The following is a 24,636-nucleotide window of genomic DNA, read 5'->3' as shown; positions in this document are numbered from 1 at the left end:
ACCATGGTATTGGCGTTTACAGGGACCTACATTGCTTGTATAGTTCCCTGGCGTTAAGTTATGAAACTTTGCATCAACTTGTAATAGTCCCGTCCACACAATAATAGTCTACACATATAATAGTGTACACTATGCCGCTTTTAATCTTTTGCTGTTCATTCGTCCTTTATAAATGCCAGGTTAATTATGTAGATGGTTCTTTAAACGCCCTTAACCTTTAAACTTAACCCCAAGAAAAGTTGTTCATATTGTTTATTTTGAAACTCGGCAACATAAAACAGTTCGCATACAATATTACTAGAGTGCAACCTATAGCTGTGTGCGATTAATACAAAATAAAAGAATAATGAAAGATATGTTTGTTTTCTTCTGTAAATAACATTTAGCTTTTAGGAGATTTGTGAATGGTTTTGCATTAAAATATTTGCAACAATGGCTCACATGCACTAAATTTAATCCATCCTTACCATAGAATGTTATTACTTTATAATTGCTTTATCCAAATTCGCTTAATTCGAATATAAATTACACTTACCCAATGTCGGATAAAAAGTTTCGGATATAATATTGAAATATTAAAGACAACGCGTGATATGTCCATATGACAAGAAATTACAGAAGTGAATAATAATTGGCTTGAAGCCAGTTGATGGCAATTTCTTAAAATAAACCAAGATTTGCGATTCCAGAAACCAACAAACAGCTCAGCTTGGTGTTCTTAAGTGTTATAAAAATAATACCATGGGAAATGGAGCTTCATTCCTTAGGGCCCAGGACGATGATGATATCCTGGGAACTGACCTTGATGGGAGCAGTAAAGGGGTCATTAAAAGGATTCCCATTGAGATGAAACCCAGGGGTAAACTTGGAATTAAAAAACCCACAAACTCCCTACTGAGAAAGCCAAAAGGCGGAAGTTTACGGTAATTCATTAAATAAATCTTAAGATAAAAACAGTAATTGTGTACCTCTTTGTCCTAACACAAATTTTAATTGTGTTTTTCTTATTCATCAAATAATCCCAGCTTAAAATGTGTTTGACTTTGAACAAATAAAAGTTGTTAGTACGTAAAGAAAAATCCCCCCTCACATTGAAAAATAGGAGGGATTTTTCAGAAACAGGGGTGCAATTATCAAATACCATTTTTATACATTTAAGTTTTAATGTTAAATTGTTTAACCTTAAACATTATTACATATTTCAGGTCAGTGAAATACTATGGTAACTGCTGTTAAATATTAACATACTAAATGGTCTGTTATTTTCTGCCGTAAACATTAACGAGTCACATCCCCAGATTTTCTAAACAAATTTTATTTCTTATTTTTTACCAGCGTATCAAAGAGTTAGTTCCCTTTGACTTCTGGTGTCCCTGTCAAAAATAAGCAAAGCAGAATTCAGCAGTCCTAAAGATAAATTAAAGGATATCGAGTGCGCAAATTTTCTTGCATACATGCTGATTGCTGAAAATGTTATACAATTTCTCTTCCTCCCAAAAGGTCTGCTCTGTCTATAGACTTAGAGCACCCTGAGGTTGAAAGAATCCGACGAGAGTATGAAATATATCGTTTGAACACTGAAAACGAGGTTCAAAACCTGAAGCGGGAGAAAGATAAACTTGAGAACGATAACCGCAGGCTTCGAGCAGAATTGACGGTTTTACAGAGAACCTGTTATAACATGAGACAGGAGAAAGACGCTGCAGTTGGCGAGAAAAAAGAGGCGTTGGTGCGCTCTGCGGCTTTTGAGCATGAACGGGATAAAGTCCAGAAAGTATTTAAGGTCAGTATTTATGTGAGTCTTGTTCTGCAAAAACCGAGTTTTTTTTTGTTCAAATTTAGTTCCGGTAGGGGGACCCGTTCCGAATGGAAAGAAGTATATATTATTCCCTAATGGGACCTAAAAATTCCAAATTAAAGGTTTCCAATGATTTAAAAAAAAAAGTCTACACATGTCAATTATCTCCAAATACTGTGCGGCTCTTTAAGTTGAATCTTAGAAAATATAATACTTACATCACACATAAAAGTATTTGTAGGCATAAAATTAACAACATTAATCTTCCAATTGTAGGTGTAAGTACGCGATATTTCCCAATCCAAAGGGCCCCAGCCCTATTCCAAAAATGGTGAAAAAACCCACTGCTAAGTGTCATTCCAGATAAGCCTGACTGTGCAGTCTGCACATGCTGGATTTTCGCTGAGAAAGAAGATTATTCATTGAAATGAAAAATACAAATAAAGCGGAAAGCTTTGTCCCTTATTAGCCTTTGGGGACTGCATAGGCTAATCTGGGATGACACATTATGCACAGCGGGAGGCTCATAAATGCAATCCAGAAGTTTGTTTATAGGAAATAAATTTTGCTGACATTATGGTTCTAATTTTTTCATATAAATTAAAACAATAAAAAACAACATGAACACCCACACGCACATAGCAATGCCTGGCAAGTCAAATATTTTTAGTGAGGATAAGTTTCACCAGGTTGCAATTTTGTTTCAAGTGCATGTTCTATTATTTCTTATCTTGCCAATACTAGCAGTGGAAAGATTCCATAAAATTGTAAAACTGTCATTTCATGCTCCAGGCTTATTATGGTTTATGAAATATTATCATATATATATTTTATGATTAATCAAGATTTCACACAAAAAAAAGATAATTTTAAGACTGGACTTAGTTGAATTATAACTGAATCACATCAAAAGCAGAAAGCTTATTGAAAAGCTCTCGAGTCTGTTTCCTGGGTGGAACCGGTACTTGGTGTCTTTGGGGGAGATCTAAAGAATGCTCCCACAGTGGATGATCGTACCCATGACCTTGGTCACCACTTAGTCACTGTGATCTCATAAAAACTGTGCTTGAGTTTCCAGATGTTCAGGGAGACAAAAGAGAACGAGATACAGAACCTTCTCAAGGCCAAACGAGAGCTGGAGAACAAGCTGAGCAAGCTGGCCCACGGATACTTCCCTGAAGAAGTAGATACGGCATCCAGGATTGGCATGGACAGTGAGTACCGGGCTGATATTCTCAAAGCTTCTTAAGTTGAACTTAAGTGAAAATTTCAGATCAAGTTTTCTTGAAGAAATCTGGTGTTTTCTGCGTACAAAGTGTTACAGTGATAATCAATGTGGCAATATTGACTTTTTAAAACCATTTAAAAGTTAAAATATTTAAAAATAACATAGCCTGAGTCTTGAAGAATTTCATAAAGTTAAGAATTTGTCTTAGGTTTGTGAATACAGGCCTGGGCACATGCTTTAAAGACTTTCACTCTTTCAGGGATTTCCTAAGGCCTAAAAAATCAAAACTGCTTCCAAAAATTGTTTGGGTTATTTTTATGACACCATGGAGTCGGAGGCATTAAGCATTGAACTTGTCTTACCATCCGATCTTAATGAACACATTTTGAGCTGCAATGATTTTAGGTGGAATTATGGACCTTTGTCTGTTGTTCCAACATAGAATATAATATCGTCAGAAGCTTGTTTTTTTCAACATTTCTTAAATTTCTGGGTAGGCTTGCTCATACTTTCACCTTTATGTTTAGACAAGCGTGAAGAAAGGAAGTTTGACAATTTGACAGAATTATGTCCATTGTCCGTTTTCCACTGTGTTTCTAGAATAGTGCAACATAAAATTGATCATTATCATGCTTTATGTGGAGTCCTTTTATCGCAATAGCAACGAGCACAGGTGACGGGTGGCCGACCAATGAGAGTGAGTCATCGATGGGCAGTCAGATCCACATCAACCCGCCCACTTTGACGCCCCGGGGACCTGAGACAGCTCGGGCGTTTGACTGCCTAACGGGCTTTGATGGTCCATTCACTGACGTCAACAAAGGTAGTTCTGTGTGTTGGATTTCATATACGCTTTTTTCACCCGTTTGTGGTTCTCTAGAAAATCAAATTATATAAAAGACCTTTGGAATAGATTCATATAGGATCTGGCACGAGTTGTCATATCATACCATATTTTATCAAACGAGTTCAGGAATTTTGTTAGTAAGCAAGCCTTTGGCGAACTTACTAACGAATTTCCTGGACGAGTTTAATAAAATATGGTATGATATAACAACGAGTGTCAGATCTTTTTTATCACATGCTTTTAAATGAGCAAATTAAATAAATATTAACGCAAACATAATGATAAATCCCGAATGTTGTTTACAAATTCTTGACGTCATTTGACGTTGCAACATCATTTCAGCAAAATAACAAAATGCGATTGGTCAATAAACGAAAACTAAGCCAATGAAACCGCTTAAAAAGTATATTACACATGTTTAAGATAAAAATATAGGAAATGGTTATATTACATGGGAAATGGGGCATGGCATGTAATAAAAGGCTTTATTTCCAAGCTTATGATACAAATATGCAGCAACAGCATAAAACCTGAACAGACTGCCAGTAACTTGATGCTGGCTGCATAAAGCAATTTTCACTATGCTCTGAGAGGGAAAGGGTATACAAGTCAATGGAAATTATGCTAGACAACAATATTTCCAAGTTATCCTTTTAACTAGAAGGACCATTCTGTTGTAATTGGTTTTTATTTCTAATAGCTCCTTAGAAAACTTCACAAATGTCAGAAACAATTTAAAACTGGTTTAGGGCAGTTTCTGTCTGTTTATTGTTGTGTTTGTATAATTAATGTAGCGCACTAGAAAACTTGGATCGCTTACAGTAAATGGAAGATAAATCTAGCTTTCCTGAATTGTATGCCCCCGGATCGAAAGATTGGGGGTATATAGTTTTTGGCCTGTTTGTCATTGTATGTGTCCGTGTGTCCCAAAACTGTAACCTTCTTCATAACTTTTGCAATATTGAACGTAGCAACTTGATATTTGGCATGCATGTGTATCTCATGGAGCTGCACACATTTTGAGTGGTGAAAGGTCAAGGTCATCCTTCAATGTCATTGGTCAACAAAAAATTCAAAGCGGCGCATTAGGGGGCATTGTGTTTCAGACAAACACATCTCTTGTTTAAAATGTTTTATTTAACCAATCTTATAATAGGGTCAGTGAAAAATACATTCAAACCGATGCTAAAGTTGGTACCCATCTTATAGTCAATCCACCTTATAATCAAGAAAATATGGTAGCCAGTCAGCAGAAATTTATCAATTAGCAGTCAGCAGAAATTTATCAATTAGCAGTCAGCAGAAATTTATCAATTAGCAGTTGAGTTTTTTGTCCAATGTGATATTGATTAGTGATTACCAGTGAAATATTAGCCTCTCATTGGTCAACTTGTTTCTTGGTTGACCAGTTTTTACTGGTAAATTGAATGAAATGTATACACAAATCTGGTTGCCATTACGATCAAATAGGCCAATAGATACTGATTGAACCAGAGAAATCATTTAAACCCTGGAATACTTCAACCACTAATAAATAAACTAGAAATTATGAAAGTGTTTAAAATGTTACACTCTTTTTGTGAATTTGATAAATACTGTTTTTATTCTTTCTAATTTAAAGACTTTTATCTTTAGCATTAGGAAATAATTTTGTTTGCTTAATTTTCTGTACACATGTTGATGAAAGATGTACCATCATTTATGGAGTGCTCAACACAATGTAAGAAGACTCCAAGTTCTCCGCATTCTGTGAAACCATTGATTTACCTAAAGTGTTGTCCCAGATTAGCCTGTGCAGTCTACACAGGCTAATCAGGGATCACACTTCTAGAAAACAAAAACCCAGTATAGAGGGAAAGGATGATCCATGATTAGCCTGTGTGGACTGCAAAGGTTAATCTGGACACCACTTTCAGCACATGCCTTAACCCTTTGCATGCTGGGAAATTTGTCGTCTGCTAAAATGTTGTCTGCTGAATTTCTATAATAAGCATTTTCTTCGAATTTTTTCAAAGAATACTATCAGAATAGCAAACAGTTTGGATCCTGATGAGACGCCACGTTCTGTGGCGTCTCATCTGGATCCAAATTGTTTGCAAAGGCCTTCAAAATTCGGTTCCCGCACTGAAAGGGTTAAGCTGTGTTTTCACAGAGCGCAGCTCATGTTCAAAACAATATTTACCAAATTTTAGGCGATTGGTCGTCTGCATTGGAAAACCTGAACCAGATCGTCCCCATAATTCCTGAGCAGTCGCTAAGCTGCGCCCTGCATTTGTACATCAGCGCCCCGAGAGACGCACAGGGCGAAGTCGATACCTTTATGAAGGTTACACAACACCTTGTTTGTTCAAGCATCACTCAATCAATGCAAAAATATCCTTAATTCTGACGTATTATAAAGATGTGCTGATTGTTTATTTATCGTATAGTTTTTTTACATTTGATAAAGTGTTTTGCCATAGGATTTAATAGATAAAGAAGTTTATACCACGTTTACAATAAAGCCAGTCTTAAAAAAATGTTTGTTTTGCTATTGCTTAAGCATACTTGCTAGTAATTGATTGGTACGCTAATCAGTTATGACACTTTCTGCAGAAACTAGATTTTTGCTAAGGAGAGACTTTAGTAGAAAAATACTATTTAAAAAAAGTGGTAAGTGCCCTCCCTGATTATATCCTGTGCTAACTGCTAGGACTCATCTGGAACACACTTAATGCACATGCACATAATCCCATATTTATTCTCTGATTCAGGAATACCGCCCAGATTTACAGGCCATGTGTGAAAACGAGGGCCGTATGCTGGTGACATTGCACTTTTGGACCGCCGAGACCGACGACTCACATGGGATTCAAGTAAGTCCTCTAAAATTCATTCATAGAGCAAAAAACCACAACAGTTTGTGGTTTGTGTGTAGTAGGGATGAGGGAATCATTTTCCCAATTTTAGTCAAAGGGACTCAGTTTTTTTTTCAATCCAAAGGGCCCATGCCCCATTCCTAAAGTGGTGAATATAAGTGCTGAAGAAGATAATTCATTGTTAGTCACTGTAAAGGTGTTTTTATGCCCCCGGATCGAAAGATCGGGGGTATATTGTTTTGGGCCTGTCTGTCTGTCTGTCATTGTGTCAGTCAGTCAGTCATTGTATGTGTGTGTCACAAAACTTGAACCTTGGTTAAACTTTTATAACTTTTGCAATATTGAAGATAGCAACTTCACATTTGGCATGCATGTGTATCTCATGGAGCTGCACATTTTGAGTGGTGAAAAATAAAGGTCAAGGTCATCGTTCAAGGTCAAAGGTAAAATATTATTGTTTTTTTCGTTCCTAAAACTTTAGCCTTCGTTAAATTTTGGTCATAACTTTGTGCATATTGAAGATAGCAACTTGATATTTGGCAAGCATGTGTATCTCATGGAGCTACACATTTTGAGTGGCTAAAGGTCAAGGTCATTGTTCAAGTTCAAAGGTCAAATATATGGCTTCAAAGTGGCGCACTAGGGGGCATTGTGTTTCTGACAAACACATCTCTTGTTGTTTCTATATCTGTAACCAAATATAGGGTACCACCCCTTAAAATAATCTTTTACCATAATTGATCCCCTATCTAGCCAGGCGATACCGTCAACCAGTGTACTTGTTTTATACTTTCTGTGCACAGTATATTTCACAGTCGCTCATTTAATATAGAAAAACTGCAATCATATAGAAGAAAGAATGTTTTAATTGGTAAACAATCAACCAATAATAAGAAGTTGAGCAGCAGATATATGGCATGTTTGGGAATACTTTGGTAGACAGTACTCAAAGGATATAACATGTATCACATGAAAGCTATTCCTAGAATAGGGTTGCTTTTATGTTAGTTTGTTCCCTAATTGAAGATTAGAGTGACCTTTCCCATGGTGTAGTAGAAAATCCTGCTGTCCCATTCGCCCTTCAGTGTTTTTTTTAACATTTTGGGATTGGGGCCTTGGCCCAGGTTGTTTTGACTAAAATTGGAAAATTGGTTTTGTGGTTACATTGCTAACAAATACCCGACAAAAAGTGTTTTAAATAGTATATTTACTAAGGTAATACTTATAGAGCTTGAAAGGGAGATGAACTTAATTGTGCAGTATATAATTATTTTTTTGTGTGTGGAAACCTTCAATTGGGATTTTAGGCAGTCATTTAGGAAAAATATACACCTTTTGAGATTGGGAGTCGGCCAAATTTCGGCACCAAATTTGAAAAAAACTCACTGCCCTTGGTACAGCAGTAAGAAAACCTTAAATTTTGTCAAGGGCATATCGGGACTCTATATATTCTTCTTCAAAACTTCTATACAAAATTTGGTGAATGATAATGTAGACAGATTATAGAAAACGGTGTGGCAAGGGTCCTAATTGGCAATGTGTTGTGCCCTACTGTGTATGTCTAGCTGGAACATTAAGAACTCTAAAATTTTATGGATTTGTTTTGCCCAAAATTACAGCCTCTTACAGACTGTTTCCCAATTGCAAACATTAAAAAAGGCTGTTTGTCAATGGCAAAAAGTATCATTTTTTTCCCAAGTCTCTGACCAAAATTTCCGCCAAAATATGCCAAACTTTTTTTAACAAATTCAAGAATTGGTTTATTGATTTCATTATACAGCAATTAAATTCCCTAACACTTAATTATATAAATTTTAGAAAGCAGTTAAACATACACTTATGAACAATTGGTATACTGTTATTTATATTGATATTGAAAAAGGTTTAATTTTTCCCAATTTATTGCACTTTTTTCACAATAAAAAATGCACAGGCTGTAAAATATAAAGGGGAACACAAAAATAGCAAAAAGGCTGGGGTATTGCAGGCCCAGGGATAGATCTTGTGAGAAAGGTTCTGGGAAAACTGCGATTAATTCATGTGAAGTCGACACATGCTTTCAGGGACACCAATTTCTGCCTAAACTGGGTCTCTTCTAAGTCAAGACTTCCTTTCTACAAACCCCCTGATAAAAGCAGAAAGTATTATCTCTGATTACGGTAAATTACAGTTATATATGTTTGCACTGCATTTTAAGTATTTTAAATGCTTAAATGATTTGACAGAAAGTTACTACAAGGTTGTACTTTGACCAACAAGTTCAAAGATGAGCATGTGATGTACCGATACTCGCAAGTATGAACCTTTAATTAACGCAATAAAAAAGCAAACTATGAATTCTTTGTTTGTAAATTTCCGATAGTTGTAGTCTAACACCTTCCATTGTTCGTAAAACTTGCAATAGGGGGCATCACACTTTGAAACGTTTAGTATTAGTCACAGTTATTTTACTGAGAAGGGGTAGTACCATTGCGGTAGATTATTGAACTGTTAATTGGCACTTCCCCTGGTAATTGTCATAACGCCTATGCTACCGGGCAAAACCATTGTATAATACCGGTTTACAAGCATATTTACCCAATAACGCAAATTAAATGGTCTGTTGCCCTCAGGCATGCACCTGCCATGTTTTATGATGTTAATCTGGTTGTAAAACCCTATGATCGAAGTGTAATTAGATATCGAAAACAGGACCGAAATTTGGTAAAATAGCGCTGTAAAATATACTGTCCGAAAACTCAGAGACATTAATTATGGATGAAAACTCGTGTGTCCGAAAATTAAGAGTCACGAAATATAATTATTTTTGCTAAAAAAAGGGGGTGTCCGTAAACTATAAGAGGTATCTAATTAAATAAAAATATAACAGAAAACTTTAACTCTGTCAAAGTGGCATGCAGGAAATATTTCAGATATGACACTGAAAGGTTTTCCATATATTGATGGAGTTCGTTATAACTTAAAAATATAAACCATCTTAAGAGTACATGTGGCATGTAATATCTGTCCTGGTTCAAGGTCAAAGTTCATGGTCAAAGGTCAAAGTTGGTCATGAAGCAGCTGGAAAATTCCTGTCTCAGCGATCAAATTTCATAGATTGATGGATTTTAAATCAACTTTGCACAACTGTAAACCATCATAAGACAACTTGTTGAGTGTTAAACGTGCCTCCTACCTTGAAGAGTTCAAGCAGTTTTTTTTATCTGATTTGGGGGAAAGGGCCTAGCCATATTCAGGGTAAAAAAAATCGGCCAAAACGCCGGTTTTGGGGAAAAAGTAAGGACAGTCATAAATAATCACTTTAACATATTTTACTGTTTTAAAAACAACTTCATGGCAACAGATAATTGAATCATGCAATATGTTTCTATTTTCTACACTGGATCAGGTTAACTTATATGATTATAGGTTAAAAAAATTTATATTTTTTTTGTATATCATTGTTTTGAGGAAAATGTCTGTAAGAGAGGACAGATTCGTCTGGGGGAAAGGGTTGATATTTGGCGCGTCATAAAGAAGGGAAAAAAACTGGTTCAAAAGTCACATTTTGCCATAAAACTGCTTGTTTGGTATGTAACTTTTTCATTCAGCATACTAGTTCTGAAATACCAGAGATAACATGTTGTGTGTAACCCGGTCTGTCTACCTCAGAGGCCAAGGTCTAACTTAGAGGTCAAAGGTTAATTTTTGCCGTTCCTGTGTCTTTTATTATGCAGTTTTAAAATTATAACAACAAGTGACCACCATGAAGAGAAAATTTGTCACTTGCATCACCTGTCTCCTTACCTCAAAGGTCAAGGTCAAACAACAACAAATTTGGCCTTAATAGCCTGTTTGTTGACATGAGTGGAGTTTTGAGATGTAAGTTTGCTGTAGGGGCATCCATGGAGTATATATGAAACAACGATTCAGGATTTTTGTTAAATGTTTGTTTCACTTAGGCACTTTATGAAAGTACTTTATCACAAAGTGACTGAAAATGTTGACATAATTGTACACTGTTTTACAAGAGACCTTTAAGTCGATTCAGGAAACGTATGAAATGTCCTTGTTTAATTTTAATGAATACATTATTATTTTGCTTTCTGTTTTATAGTGTATAGTTATTGTATATATTTCAGAATATACAAACCCAGATGAGAAAACATCACGCCAGTCTCTCCTCCATATTTCTCGCGTTTCTCGGCGACAGCACGGACATACACACAGATGCCGAGTACCACGTTGGCCATCTTGATCACCCAGGGGAGAGAACTGCTGTCTTCTGCTTCAGAGAGCTAAAGAGGTTACATAACACTCAATTTTCAGCTATTCTCACCTTCTGTGTTGTCTGAAAGGAGCTATTTTCTAAATGGAAATACAGTTTGGATTATGAAACTGGTTGGCCTAAAAATACATCAGAAGGTTGAGAAAATTGCATTGCACATATTGTTTGTTTTATAATCTGTAATAAAACAAATGCATCAATGAGCAGATAAGGTATATTATATTGTACATTCATTTGTTTTTCTTTCTCTTGTTGAACTTTGTGAAAGGAGCTTTCCAAAATTCCACATTGATTTAAATTTGAACAAGCTTACTTTACTGTCTGAACATGAAAAAAAGGCAGATCAGAGTAGGTATTCAAGCTGCTCTGAAACTTGGAAAAATTACCAAATAACCTTTTAATAAACCAGCCATTGATTTTTAGCGCCACTGGCCAGAGGCCAGCAGGGCTAATGTCATGGTCCTGTGTCCATCGTGCGTGCGTGCGTCTGTGCGTAAACTTTTTCTTTAAACATCTTCTCCTAAACTACAAGTCCAATTGTGATAAAACTTCTCACAAATGTTCCTGGGGTGAACCTCTTTTAAATTTGTTCAAATTATGCCCCTGGGGTCAAATTTGACCCCGCCCGGAAGGTCAATAAATTGAACATATGCTTATATAAAGCCTATTATGTGCAAACTTCAAAAATCTACTTGTCCATAACCATAGGGTCTAGGGCCACCAAATTCGGTATGTAGTGACATCTAATAGTTCTCTACTTAGTTTGTTCAAATTATGCCCCTGGGGTCAAATTTGACCCTGCGCCCGGCGTTCACAAAAAATGAACATACGCTTAAATAAGGCCTATTTTGTGCAAACTTTAAAAATCTACTTGTCCATAACCATATGGCATAGGGCTACCAAATTTGGTATGTAGTGACATCTAATAGTCCTCTCCCAAGTTTGTTCAAATTAAGCCCCTGGGATCAAATTTGACCGTTCTCAAGGGGTCACAAAATTGAACATAATGCTTATATTGGGCCTATTTTGTGCAAACTTTAAAAAAATCTACTTGTCCATAACCATCTACTTGTCCATAACCATTGGGCCTATTTCTACCAAATTTGGTATGTATTAAAATCTTAAAGTTTTCTACCAAGTTTTTTCAAATTATGCCCCTGGGGTCAAATTTGACCCTGCCCCTGAGGTCACAAAAATGAACATATGCTGAAATAAGGCCTATTTTGTGCAAACTTTAAAACTCTTCTTGTTCATAATTATAGAGCCTAGGGCTACTAAATTTGGTATGTAGTGACATCTAATAGTCCTCTACCAAATTTGTTCAAATTATTCCCCTGGGCTCAAATTTGACCCTGCCCCTGGGGTCACAAAACTGAACATATGCTTATATAAAGCTTCTTTTGTGCAAACTTTGAAAATCTTCCTGTTCATAACCATTGGGTTAGGGCTACCAAATTTGGTATGTAGTGACATCTTATAGTTCTCCACCAAATTTGTTCAAATTACGCCCCTGGGGCCAAATTTATATAAAAATGCTCACCCTTCCAACTTTTAGCGCCCAGTGGGATAAGGGATAGAAAGAGAAAGTCACATGCTTGAGTACATTTCAACCCATGCGCATTGCACGCTTTTTTCGCATAAACAACAGTGGAGCGATACAGGGCCATCATGGCCCTCTTGTTATTTTGTGGACGTGTGACACATTCCTATATACATGGAAACTGTTATCCAGATATTTTTATTTTTCTTGTCACAGTTCGAAGGCAGGTTCTGATGCCCGAATCTTGAGAAACCATGTCACAGAGAGCGGGGGAGTGAAAATCATTGACGCCTATCCCTCCCCAGAAAAAGGGGCAGAACTCGCTTATATTGAAATACGGAAAATCCTGAGAATCGTAAGTGGAAATTCGGCAATTTGAAAAATACCCAACAGCAACAACAGTTGACAATGAAGAACTGTACTACCCAGGAAATAGACCCAAAAGCATTTCAATAAGCCGCAGGCTTTTGATTCAATCAAGCTTAAGTAAATAGGTTACAAACTAAACAAATAAATAGTTTATGACAATATCCAAATGTTGTTCCTTATGATATGAAGTGATGCATGCACAATTCTGATATCCTATATAGAACCACTTGTTTAATATTAACATGTGCATTGTCTGGTATCTTGGACGACCCTTTTTGAACATGCCTTAAACCCCTTCTTCACAGAGCGTTGGATGACCCTTTCGAACATGCCTTAAACCCCTTTTTCACAGAGCGTTGGACAACCCTTTTCGAACATGCCTTAAACCCCTTTTTCACAGAGCGTTGGACGACCCTTTTCGAACATGCCTAAAACCCCTTTTCACAGAGCGTTGGACGACCCTTTACGAACATGCCTTAAACCCCTTTTTCACAGAGCGTTGGACGACCCTTTTCGAACATGCCTTAAACCCCTTTTTCACAGAGCAGGCTCAAAGACTTAAGTAAAAGCTTTTAACCCTTTGCATGCTGGGAAATTTGTCGTCTGCTAAAATATTGTCTGCTAAATTTCCAAAATTAACAATTTTCTTCAATTTTTTTTCAAAGAATACTATCAGAATAGCAAACAGTTTGGATCCTGATGAGACGCCACGTTTTGTGGCGTCTCATCTGGATCCAAACTGTTTGTAAAGGCCTTTAAAATTCGGTTCCCACACTGAAAGGGTTAAGAAGCGTACAAATAAGCATAGGAGGTCTCTAATGTATCCAAACAAGGGTCTAGCATTTGATGCAATAGATTTCAAATAGATGTTTTTAGCTGATATTCTTGAACTACTGTAAACATTTTATTGTGGTCACTGTGGCCTCGTAGATATGGTGTCTGCTTAGCCACTGATAGGTCAAGTCAAACTGCAGTAGTGTTGTTTGTTTCTGATACAGGGATTTAACACAAACACATCAGAAACTGACTGAGGCAAATTAATCCTGTTTTCTTCGCAAAAGCAGAAATCCACAAACTTACTTGTCCACAAAAGTTTTTTTTTTTTTTCATTTATTTAAATGATTTTACAGTAAACTCTTAAATTAATAACTACAGTAGAGGGAAATTGTAAGTTAGTTATCTCTGCTGTTTTATTACTGAAAAACTGTTTAATACAGCAAAAATAATCATGAACAAATCATGTAAGCCTTAACCCATTTATGCCTAGCGTCTAGAAAAAAGGCCTTGGCAAACAGGGAAGACCCAGATGAGACGCCGCATGATGCGGCGTCTCATCAGGGTCTGCGCTGTTTGCTTAAAGGAATAGTTTATGTAAGAAATATTCTAAATGTAGAAATAAATATACTTGACATCCCTAATTTTGGAAATAAATTGATCCAATTTAGAAGGATGGGAGAGTCCACTAGGAATAAATGGGTTAAAACACTAAAAAAGTAAGTCTGAATCCTCATCAGGAACTCGGACTGGATGAGAAACCAAGAGACGATGAGTTTGAAATCCGCGATCGAGACAATCCAGAGCTTGTACCGGGTGTCTGGGACACGCTTTGCAACTTCGAACAGATGGAGGCATTTAATTACGCCGTGAAATCCAGCTGCGAGCTTGGATTTGAAAAGGTAGTATCTGATGAAATGTGTTTGTTTTTATGAACATTGCCGTGGGAAAATGTTGCGTTATGCATGTACAATAGGTGCTGTACAAGATTAGCCTGTGCAGTCCACACAGGCTAATCAGGGATGTCACTTTCTGCTTTTATGATATTTTTTGGTTTAAAGAAAGCTTCCTCTTTCAAAAATCTAGTTAAGGCAGAAAGTGTCGTCTCCCTTATCATCCTGTGCAGATTTCACAGGCTATTCTTTGGGGAAACTTTTCAAGTTAATTGTATTTTATGTTTTAGGAAGACTCTTCTTTAGCCCAGGAGTGGTATTGCAGAAACATCTTAAGTTATTTCTTAAATTATTTCACTTAAGTTAAAAATTACAATGTCTTGTATTTCTTTACTTAAAAAGAAAACTCTTTTTTTTTTGGTATTCCTAAAATAACATTGGCATAATGATGTTATTTAAATGTATATCTTGATGCAAATATATTGCAATATGAAATAAAACACTTACTTGAGAAAATTTCCCAATTTAAGGATGAGAATAAAATGTGACGTAAGATGCTTCTGGAATATGACCCCAGATTAGCCTGTTCAGACTGATCTGGCATGTCACTTTTAGCACATCCATTAATCCCCATTTCTATGCCCCCCGGTAGGGTGGCATAAAGCAGTTGAACTGTCCGTCAGTCAGTATGTCAATCTGTCCGTCCGTCCGAAGAAAAAACTTAAACGTTGGCCATAACTTTTGCAGTATTGAAGATAGCAACTTGATATTTGGCATGTATGTGTATCTCATGAAGCTGCACATTTTGAGTTGTGGAAGTTCAAGGTCAAGGTCATCCCTCAAGGTCAAAGGTCAAAAGAAAATATAATAATTTATTTCAAAGCGGCGCAGTAGGGGGCATTTTGTTTCTGACGAACACATCTCTTGTTCCTTTCAATCCTTTGTGAAAATTTCATTTTAGAGACAAAGATTTAATTTTGTTGGGTGCTTAAATGTGGTAGTAACTTAATGTTGTCTTTAGGTCTGATACCCTAAAAAGGCTTCATTTCCAAACGTAAGGTATTGATAAGCAGCAAAAAACTGAAAAGCCTGAGCAGACTGACAGTAATTTGCAGGCTGTTGTGGTTTGTTGCTTTTATAAAAAATCCTGTGTAGGCGGAAATTGTAAGCCCTGATTATATAAAATTGTAAGCCCTGATTAGCCTGTGCGGACTGATACAGGATACTTTGAGCACATTCATTAATGTTTTTCCCATTTTGTTTGTTGCTAAAATGTGGTAGTCACTTGTTTCTTAAGGACATTGATAAGACAAGAACTTGATCTTAAACCCTCACCCTCTCAGATAGCCATTTGACACGTTTGAAGTCCAGTGTGAAATTATATTAAATCAAAGACCTTTCTTACTAATTTTAAGTTTAAAGGCTTCATTTCCAAACCTAAAGATACTGATGAGCTGCAAACAGCATAGAACCTGACCAGAAGATACTGATGAGCAGCAGACAGTAAAAGAGTTATTTGCAGGCCGTTCAGGTTTTTTGCTGTTCAGGTTTTTTGCTTTTTACATCTAGCTATCACTTTATGCCTCCGAGTAGGAAAGAGTTAATCCTCTTCTCTAATCTTTGATCTTTTCTTCCAGCACTATGACCTCTGCTAACCTTTGACCTTTTCTTGCAATACTATGACCTCTGTTAATCTCTGACCTTTTCTTCCAGCACTATGACCTCTGTTAATCTTTGACCTTTTCTTGCAGCACTATGATCGCCTCAACGCTCACGTGATGTCTGCAGGACCCTTGCCCCCGTTCCTCATCTTGGGACCATCAGGGGCCGGGAGAACACTACTCATGAGTAAATGGTATGATGTGGTCTCATTTATTGCCACAGTCTTTCTTTCAATGTATATCACTTCTGGTGAGCAAATTTGAAGAAATGGTACAGAAATATAAGATACAGTCTTAATTGGTGTTTTGTCTCTTCATTATGGCATTCATTTTATACTGTAAAATCATTTATATTCTTTGGCATGATATTTTGTGGTTTAAAAAAAAATTCTTTTTCATGGACACAAATGTTCCGGATTGAGAAAAAACGAAGGATTTTGGTTAGTCACTTTGCAATGAGTTTGTTTTAAATATGAGGATTAGTCAACCCACAAAATCAAGGAAAAATATATGCCCCAGAAATAATAATGAGCCGTGCTCTGCGAAGAAGGGATGAAATGCATATGCGTTAAGTGTCGTCACAGATTAGCCTGTGCTGTCTGCACAGGCTTATTGGGGACAACACTTTCTGCCAAAACTAGATTTTTGCTAAGAAGAGACTTTTTTTAAACGAAAAATATCCTAAGAGCATAAAGTGGCGTCCCTGATAAGCCTGTGCGGACTCCACAGGCTAATCAGGAACGACACTTTACGCATATGCATTAAACCCCCTTTTCACAGAGCATGGCTCAAAGGAAAATTGTCCTACTTTGCTGACAAATTTGAAAACAACTTTCAATGCAATGTTGTCAGTGAGTGATCGGCAATCTCGCACCTATCTGTTTCTTAGCTGCGTATGAATGTCATCATTTTAACACCGATTTTTCATTTACTGTAAAATCATTACTATTTGAGGAATTTTAATTTGTTAGGATTTCATGGTTTTACCAATCCAAAAACCCAAGAATTTAATAAACACTTTCTGCCTAGACTGATCTTTTGATGGGAAGTGTTATTCTTTGAACAAAAAGTTCCATAAAAGTGTTAAGTGTTGTCCCTGATTAGGTTGTGCAGACTGCACATATTCATTAAGCCCAGTTTTCCTAGAATAATACCAACCATTTCAGGGTGACTCTTCATGCGGAGAAGTTTCCAGGCAGTCTGGTGATCTACCACTTCGTGGGGGCTGACAGCTCCATTGGAGCCGACCCTGCGGTCATGATCAGAAGGATTACTTCACAGGTATTCAATTACGTACCCTGGAATTGTTTGTATATTGCTATAATGATGAATTAATTTCGGTATTTTTAGCCTTGCTATGGAAAGACGGGGCTTAATCCATGTGTGTAAAATGTTAACCCAGTCCTGCCTGTACAGTCTGCACAGGCTTATCTGAGACATTACTTTTGACTTGTATGGAATTATTTTTTTAAAGGAAGGAGTAAAGTGTTGTCACTGATTAGCCTATGCAGGCAGACAGCTCTTTATGCGTATGCATTAAGCCAGATGTTCACAGAGTGTTGCCCTTCTAATTATGTCCCCACTGGAATTGGTGGTACCGTATAATACTTTGCACTTGTCTATCAGGCGATCTCTTGGTAGGGAGGTCGCGAAAACATTTAATTTAAGCAAAGATATGAAGCCGGCCTTGGAATAATGGGGCTTAATGCATGTGCGTAAAATTGTCATCCCAGATTAGCCTGTGCAGTATGCACACTCTGATCAGGGGCAACACTCTCTGCTGGTATGGAATTTTCCGTTTAAAGAACATCTCTTCTAAACGAAATTCCAGTCTAGGCGGACTGCACAGGCTTATCTGGGTTGACACTTACTGCTGGTTGCATGGATTTACTTTTAAAAGGAAGTCTCTTCTTAACTCTTTCAGTGCTGGAACCGAATTTTGAAGGCCTTTGCAAACAGTTTGGATCCAGATGAGACGCCACATAACGTGGCATCTCATCAGGATCCAAACTGTTTGCTATTCTGATAGTATTCTTTTAAAAAAATGGAAGAAAATGCTAATTTTAGAAATTCAGCAGACGGCATTTTAGCAGACGACAAATTTCCCAGCATGCAAAGGGTTAACAAAAACCCATTTTACGCGGAAAAAGTCGTCTGTGTTAACAGCTCAGACTTATCTTGTAGGACACTTTAGGCACATGTAAGCCCAGGTTTCTAAAGAGCACTGTTCATTGAATTATTCCCCCCCCCCACCTGGAATTGATGATATATTTATTTTCTGTGCACCTCTGTTAGGCAATCTGTCAGTATGTAGGTAAAGAGAACTTTTGGTTCAGGCATAGATAGTGTAAAATAATAAACATTTGTTTGAGTGGACCAAGACGGCTAATATTAAAAGTTTCCCAGTTTTTTTCAGTTGACCCGGAAAATGTTAATTGCACCTCATTAAAAGTTTCTCGCCTTTTTCAGTTGACCCAGAATTTGTCAACTGCTCCTCATTAAAAAATTCCTGCGTTGTTTAGTTGACCCAGACATTGTCAACTGCACCTCATTAAACGTTTCTGGCCTTTTTCAGGTGATTCCAAAATTGTCGTCTGAACCTTATTTATAGGTTTTGGGCATTTTTCAGTTGACCCAGACATTTTTGTCTGTACCTCATAAAAAGTTCCCATCCTTTTTCAGTTGACCACTGTTTTCCTGCTTTTTTCAGTTGAGCGAGAAATGTTCGTCTGTACTTCCATTTAAAGTTGTTAGTCTTTTACAGTTGACCCAGAAATTGTAATCTGCTCATTAATCAATCTATCACCTTTTTTAGTTGACCCAAATATAGTCGTCTGCTTTTATAGTTGACCCAGAAATTGTGGTCTGCTTTTTCAGTTGACCCAGAAATTGTCGTCTGCCCCTCCGTTGACCTCTGACCCATCCCGCCTGATGGAGGAGTTCCCAAGATGGCTGGAGAAGATATCGTCACGTACAGCAGGGGGGGTGATCCTCGTGCTTGACTCCATCGACAGGCTTCATGTATGTACAGGCCATTGCATCCATGCTATTTGTACTTATTTGTATTTATGTGCAGATGTTCAATGTGGCGACATATAAATGTTTGTATGTTTGGTATGTGCATGTATGTTAGCCTAATATTAATTGTCTTAACCTAGTATACCCAGTACAGGATCGTTTTAAGAGCTCATAAACACATACACACTCAAAATCAATGAGTATTTTGTACAATATTTAAAGAAAATAAAGTTAACACATGAAAAATCGATGTTCCTTACGTCAAGAGCCAAACTTTCAACGCTAGATTTGGTCCGGTAACATAGATTTAACACGATAAAAAATGCTATTTTTTATTTTTTGTGTCACAATATATTACATCATAGTTTCCATCTATGATATCCGAACATTTACTAGCAAACGTGAGATTGGCTTCAGGCAGATTATGAAGCACAATGTAGTTTTCATGAATAGGTCATATTTCAGAAGCTGCCCGAAGCCAGAAATTAACATGGAATATATTGTCGCACGGTATAAGGAACATTGATTTTGGATGGGTTAACTTTATTCTACGAAATATTTTGTGTTACTGAGAAGCTGAGCTACTTGTATAGTAAGTATTTTGTTAGATCCAGTCAGTAAACCAAAGCTCAAGTATTTTGTTAGATCCAGTCAGTAAACCAAAGCACAATTGAAATTGCTGCATGACCAGTAGATGGTCAGGTGTTTGTGTCAGCACTAGATGAAGGATTGAAATCATACTTCTTTATCCTATTTGTCTCGGTCTGGGAAAACTGGGCTAGATATACATGTATGTGCATACAGTGTGTCCCCACCCCCCCAGATATACATGTATGTGCATACAGTGTGTCCCCACCCCCCAGATATACATGTATGTGCATACAGTGTGTCCCCACCCCCCCAGATATACATGTTTGTGCATACAGTGTGTCCCCCCCCCAGATATACATGTATGTGCATACAGTGTGTCCCCACCCCCCCCCCCCCAGGATATACATGTATGTGCATACAGTGTGTCCCCAACACCCCAGATATACATGCATGTTCATACAGTGTGTCCCCACCCCCACCCAGATATACATGTATGTGCATACAGTGTGTCCCCACCCCACCCCCAGATATACATGTATGTGCATACAGTGTGTCCCCACCCCCCAGATATACATGTATGTGCATACAGTGTGTCCCCACCCCCCCAGATATACATGTATGTGCATACAGTGTGTCCCCACCCCCCCAGATATACATGTATGTGCACACAGTGTGTCCCCACCCCCCCAGATATACATGTATGTGCATACAGTGTGTCCCCACTCCTCCCAGATATACATGTATGTGCATACAGTGTGTCCCCCCCCAGATATACATGTATGTGCATACAGTGTGTCCCCACCCCCCCAGATATACATGTATGTGCATACAGTGTGTCCCCACCCCCCCAGATATACATGTATGTGCATGTAGTGTGTCCCCACCCCCCCCCAGATATACATGTATGTGCATACAGTGTGTCCCCATCCCTCCCCAGATATACATGTATGTGCATACAGTGTGTCCCCCCCCCCCAGATATACATGTATGTGCATACAGTGTGTCCCCACCCCCCAGATATACATGTATGTGCATACAGTGTGTCCCAACCCCCCCAGATATACATGTATGTGCATACAGTGTGTCCCCACCCCCCCAGATATACATGTATGTGCATACAGTGTGTCCCCACCCCCCCCCCCAGATATACATGTATGTGCATACAGTGTGTCCCCAGCCCACCAGATATACATGTATGTGCATACAGTGTGTCCCCACCCCCCCCCTATATATACATGTATGTGCATACAGTGTGTCCCCACCCCCCAGATATACATGTATGTGCATACAGTGTGTCCCCACCCCCCAGATATACATGTATGTGCATACAGTGTGTCCTCACCCCCCCAGATATACATGTATGTGCATACAGTGTGTCCCCACCCCCCGCAGATATACATGTATGTGCATACAGTGTGTCCCAACCCCCCCAGATATACATGTATGTGCATACAGTGTGTCCCAACCCACCCAGATATACATGTATGTGCATACAGTGTGTCCCCACCCCCCCCCAGATATACATGTATGTGCATACAGTGTGTCCCCCCCCCCCAGATATACATGTATGTGCATACTGTGTGCCCACCCCCACCCCCCCCCCCAGATATACATGTATGTGCATACAGTGTGTCCCCACCCCCCCCAGATATACATGTATGTGCATACAGTGTGTCCCCACCCCCCCAGATATACATGTATGTGCATACAGTGTGTCCCCACCCCCCCAGATATACATGTATGTGCATACAGTGTGTCCCCACCCCCCCAGATATACATGTATATGCATACAGTGTGTCCCCACCCCCCCAGATATACATGTATGTGCATACAGTGTGTCCCCACTCCCCAGATAAGCCTGCGCAGGCTACACAGGATATTAGCAGGGACGAAACTTTCCACTGTTTTGGTATTTTTCTTTTGAAAGAAGTCTTTTGTAAGCAAAAATCCAGTCTACACGCAAAGTGTCATCCCTGATTAGTCTGTGCAGAATGTGCAGGCTAATCTGGGGTGACTCTTTATCCATATACGTTACGACCAGTGTTCCCAGAACGAGGCTGATAAAGGTCATGCTGTTGCTATGATTAATTAAAGTGCTATGCACAATTCTCAATTGTTGTTTTTCACCATTAAGCCCACTTTTCACATATAGAGGCTGATATAATGAATGAGCGCTATTGCTCCATTGTTGTTTTCCACCATTAAGCCCAGTTTTCACATATAGAGGTTGATATAATGAATGAGCGCTATTGCTCCATTGTTGTTTTTCACCATTAAGCCCAGTTTTCACATATAGAGGCTGATGTTATGAATGAGCACTATTGCTCCATTGTTTTTTTTCAAGCAAGCGGAAGTCCAGCTAAAATGGCTGCTGGATCCACTTCCTGTTGATGCGCGCATTATTGTATCTGCGCACGAGGAGACCTGCCCACAGGCCTGGAGGTAGGAAACTGGATTTTTGTGTTTATCACGTTAACCATTCAGGGGTTTTTCAGCACTGTCTGCACCTCCGGATAACAGAGGTACTCCCAAAGCAAACGGACCCGATCCCAAACCGAAATTATAAAATAATTTCCCAATTTAAAAAAAAAACAACAAAAAAAACAATAAATATTTTTCAAAGAATGAAGTGTCTTATAACTTGTGTGACTAACCAGTGTTTGTTTTGGTATAAAAAATCTTCTATAAGGTTTTGACTGTTCAGTTCTAATCTCAGAGTGTAACTGTAACTGAAAAACAAAACTGCAGTACTTGAATAAACATTGAACATGCCCAATATTGCAACTGTTTATATAAAAAAGACAAAATAACAAAAAAAAAAAAATTATTTGTTAAAACACTGAATTATTTAAGCATGATAAATTCACATTTTTTTCCCAAATGAGCCGTTTCATTGAAGCTCAAATTCCCAAAATGGCCAATTTTGTCTATAAAAAATTCCCAATTTGGTCAAACTCCTTTTCCCAAAATAGGCAGAAAAACCCCTGCCAATAAGTTTCATGGTTTTGTAATCCTTTACCACTTAGATACGCATATTCACGCATTTGTAGTCCTTTAGAAAGTTAAATTTAATTAAAGACCTTTCTTACTAGATTCAATTTTTAAAAGCTTCATTTCCAATCCTTATATACTGATGAATAGCAAACAGCATAAAACCAGAACAGACTGCGAGTTACTCACAGGCTGTTCTAGTTTAATGCTGTTTGCACATAGCCATTTTTACTTTGCTTATAAGTGGGAAAGGGTTTAACAATTACTTTTTTGTGTACAGCCTAATTATTAGATTCTAGATTTATTTTTTTAAATGAGAAATATGCATTGACATTTTCTGATATGTTTGTTTTAAAATCGTGGATGATTCAACGAAAGCTAATGCCGCACGAATAATAATTATTTTACAGTTATTGAATGAAAGTGATTCTTAGCCTGAGTCATATAAAATCCTCTGCAAACACCATCCCGATAGATATTATCAAAGCTTCATTGAAAAATCTTGAAGCAATATAAATACCCCCCGGTACCCAAAATCAACAAATATTTTGTAAAGTAATTCGTAAAATAACATTTATGAGCTGCCAGAAGCCTATCTCGGGTTTGATTGTAAATAATCTGATATCATCGCAGGAAATTCACACTGTGACAAAAAAAAGCATTTTGTATTACTTTAAATCTGATTTGTACAGCTAAGAAAAAATTGAAATATCAATCAATGTAGCAATATTTACTTGTTAAAACATATGAAAATTGTAATACTTAAAAATAACACAGCCATAGACAAGGAATTTTATGAATTTAAGAAATTTCCTCAGGTTTTACCAAAAGAGCTTTTCACATGCGGGCCATTTTTTTTTTTTTTGTGTTCTCCAGATCTTGGCCAAACCTTCAAGTGGAGCCCCTTAGCAACAAGAATGTGAAGGAGTTGCTAAGGGCGGAGCTTGTGTCGCTAGGGTCAGGCCTTAGCAACGAAGAGGAGACTAAGGTGCTGACACACTGTAGAAATGCGGCCACGTGTATCCCGCTCTATGTTATGGTGCTTTCCCGACACATGGCCAGGTGAGAGAGTATGGTTGTGATATTGTTTAGTTTTGTCCCAGATAAGCCTGTGCAATCTGCACCGGCTAGTCAGGGACAACACTTTCCGTCTGCACAGAATTTTCTTCAGAATAGACTTCTTTTAATAGAAAAATTCCATAAAAGCAGAAAGTATTGTACCTGATAAGCCTGCAAAGGCTAGTCTGGATAAAACTTGATGCATATGTATTATTATTGCATGCTGGGAAATTTGTCGTCTGCTAAAATGTCGTCTGCTGAATTTCTAAAATTAGCACTTTCTTCAATTTTTTTCAAAGAATACTATCAGAATAGCAAACAGTTTGGATCCTGATGAGACGCCACGTTCTGTGGCGTCTCATCTGGATCCAAACTGTTTGCAAAGGTCTTCAAAATTCGGTTCCAGCACTGAAAGGGGTAAGCTAAAATTTCCCCAAACGGGGCTTACTTTTATGTCCCCCCCCCCCCACAACCCACAGAAGTGGCAGTTAAGGATTCACTAGGGACTACTGACAGTAAGATCAAAGTTACAGATACTAAAAAAGTCACATAAACTATGAAGCAGGTATCTAATTTTGAAATGTTTTGTATTTACCTAATAGAGCATGTTCTTATAAAGCTCAATACTACACAATATACCATTTGAAGTGTCATAACAGTATAAGAAAAAGTATGTCCTACAAAAATTATCTCTTTACTGATTTTATGACATGAGCTTGCTAATGGTTTGCTTAACCCTTTG

General features: G+C 37.8%; 1 protein-coding gene across 1 annotated transcript in view; it reads left to right on the top strand.

The window, feature by feature from the left end:
* Positions 1 to 354: 354 nt before the first annotated feature.
* LOC127848191 (nephrocystin-3-like) overlaps positions 355 to 24,636 on the top strand; it is a 46,974-nt gene continuing 22,692 nt past the window's right edge. Inside the window, exons 1-14 of the mRNA XM_052380495.1 lie at positions 355 to 923; positions 1,501 to 1,783; positions 2,877 to 3,012; positions 3,688 to 3,849; positions 6,066 to 6,199; positions 6,627 to 6,728; positions 10,853 to 11,016; positions 12,755 to 12,893; positions 14,422 to 14,583; positions 16,326 to 16,429; positions 17,402 to 17,516; positions 19,113 to 19,256; positions 22,189 to 22,286; positions 23,712 to 23,897. Coding sequence (XP_052236455.1) covers positions 742 to 923; positions 1,501 to 1,783; positions 2,877 to 3,012; positions 3,688 to 3,849; positions 6,066 to 6,199; positions 6,627 to 6,728; positions 10,853 to 11,016; positions 12,755 to 12,893; positions 14,422 to 14,583; positions 16,326 to 16,429; positions 17,402 to 17,516; positions 19,113 to 19,256; positions 22,189 to 22,286; positions 23,712 to 23,897 — 2,111 coding nt within the window. The 5' untranslated portion in view covers positions 355 to 741. The remainder of the gene's footprint in view (positions 924 to 1,500; positions 1,784 to 2,876; positions 3,013 to 3,687; positions 3,850 to 6,065; positions 6,200 to 6,626; positions 6,729 to 10,852; positions 11,017 to 12,754; positions 12,894 to 14,421; positions 14,584 to 16,325; positions 16,430 to 17,401; positions 17,517 to 19,112; positions 19,257 to 22,188; positions 22,287 to 23,711; positions 23,898 to 24,636) is intronic.

The sequence above is a fragment of the Dreissena polymorpha genome, chromosome 10 (genome assembly GCF_020536995.1).
Source record: "Dreissena polymorpha isolate Duluth1 chromosome 10, UMN_Dpol_1.0, whole genome shotgun sequence".
In the NCBI taxonomy this organism is placed as follows: Eukaryota; Metazoa; Mollusca; class Bivalvia; order Myida; family Dreissenidae; genus Dreissena; species Dreissena polymorpha.
Note: the sequence above shows the minus strand (reverse complement) of the source record. Positions and strands in the feature narration are given on the sequence as shown.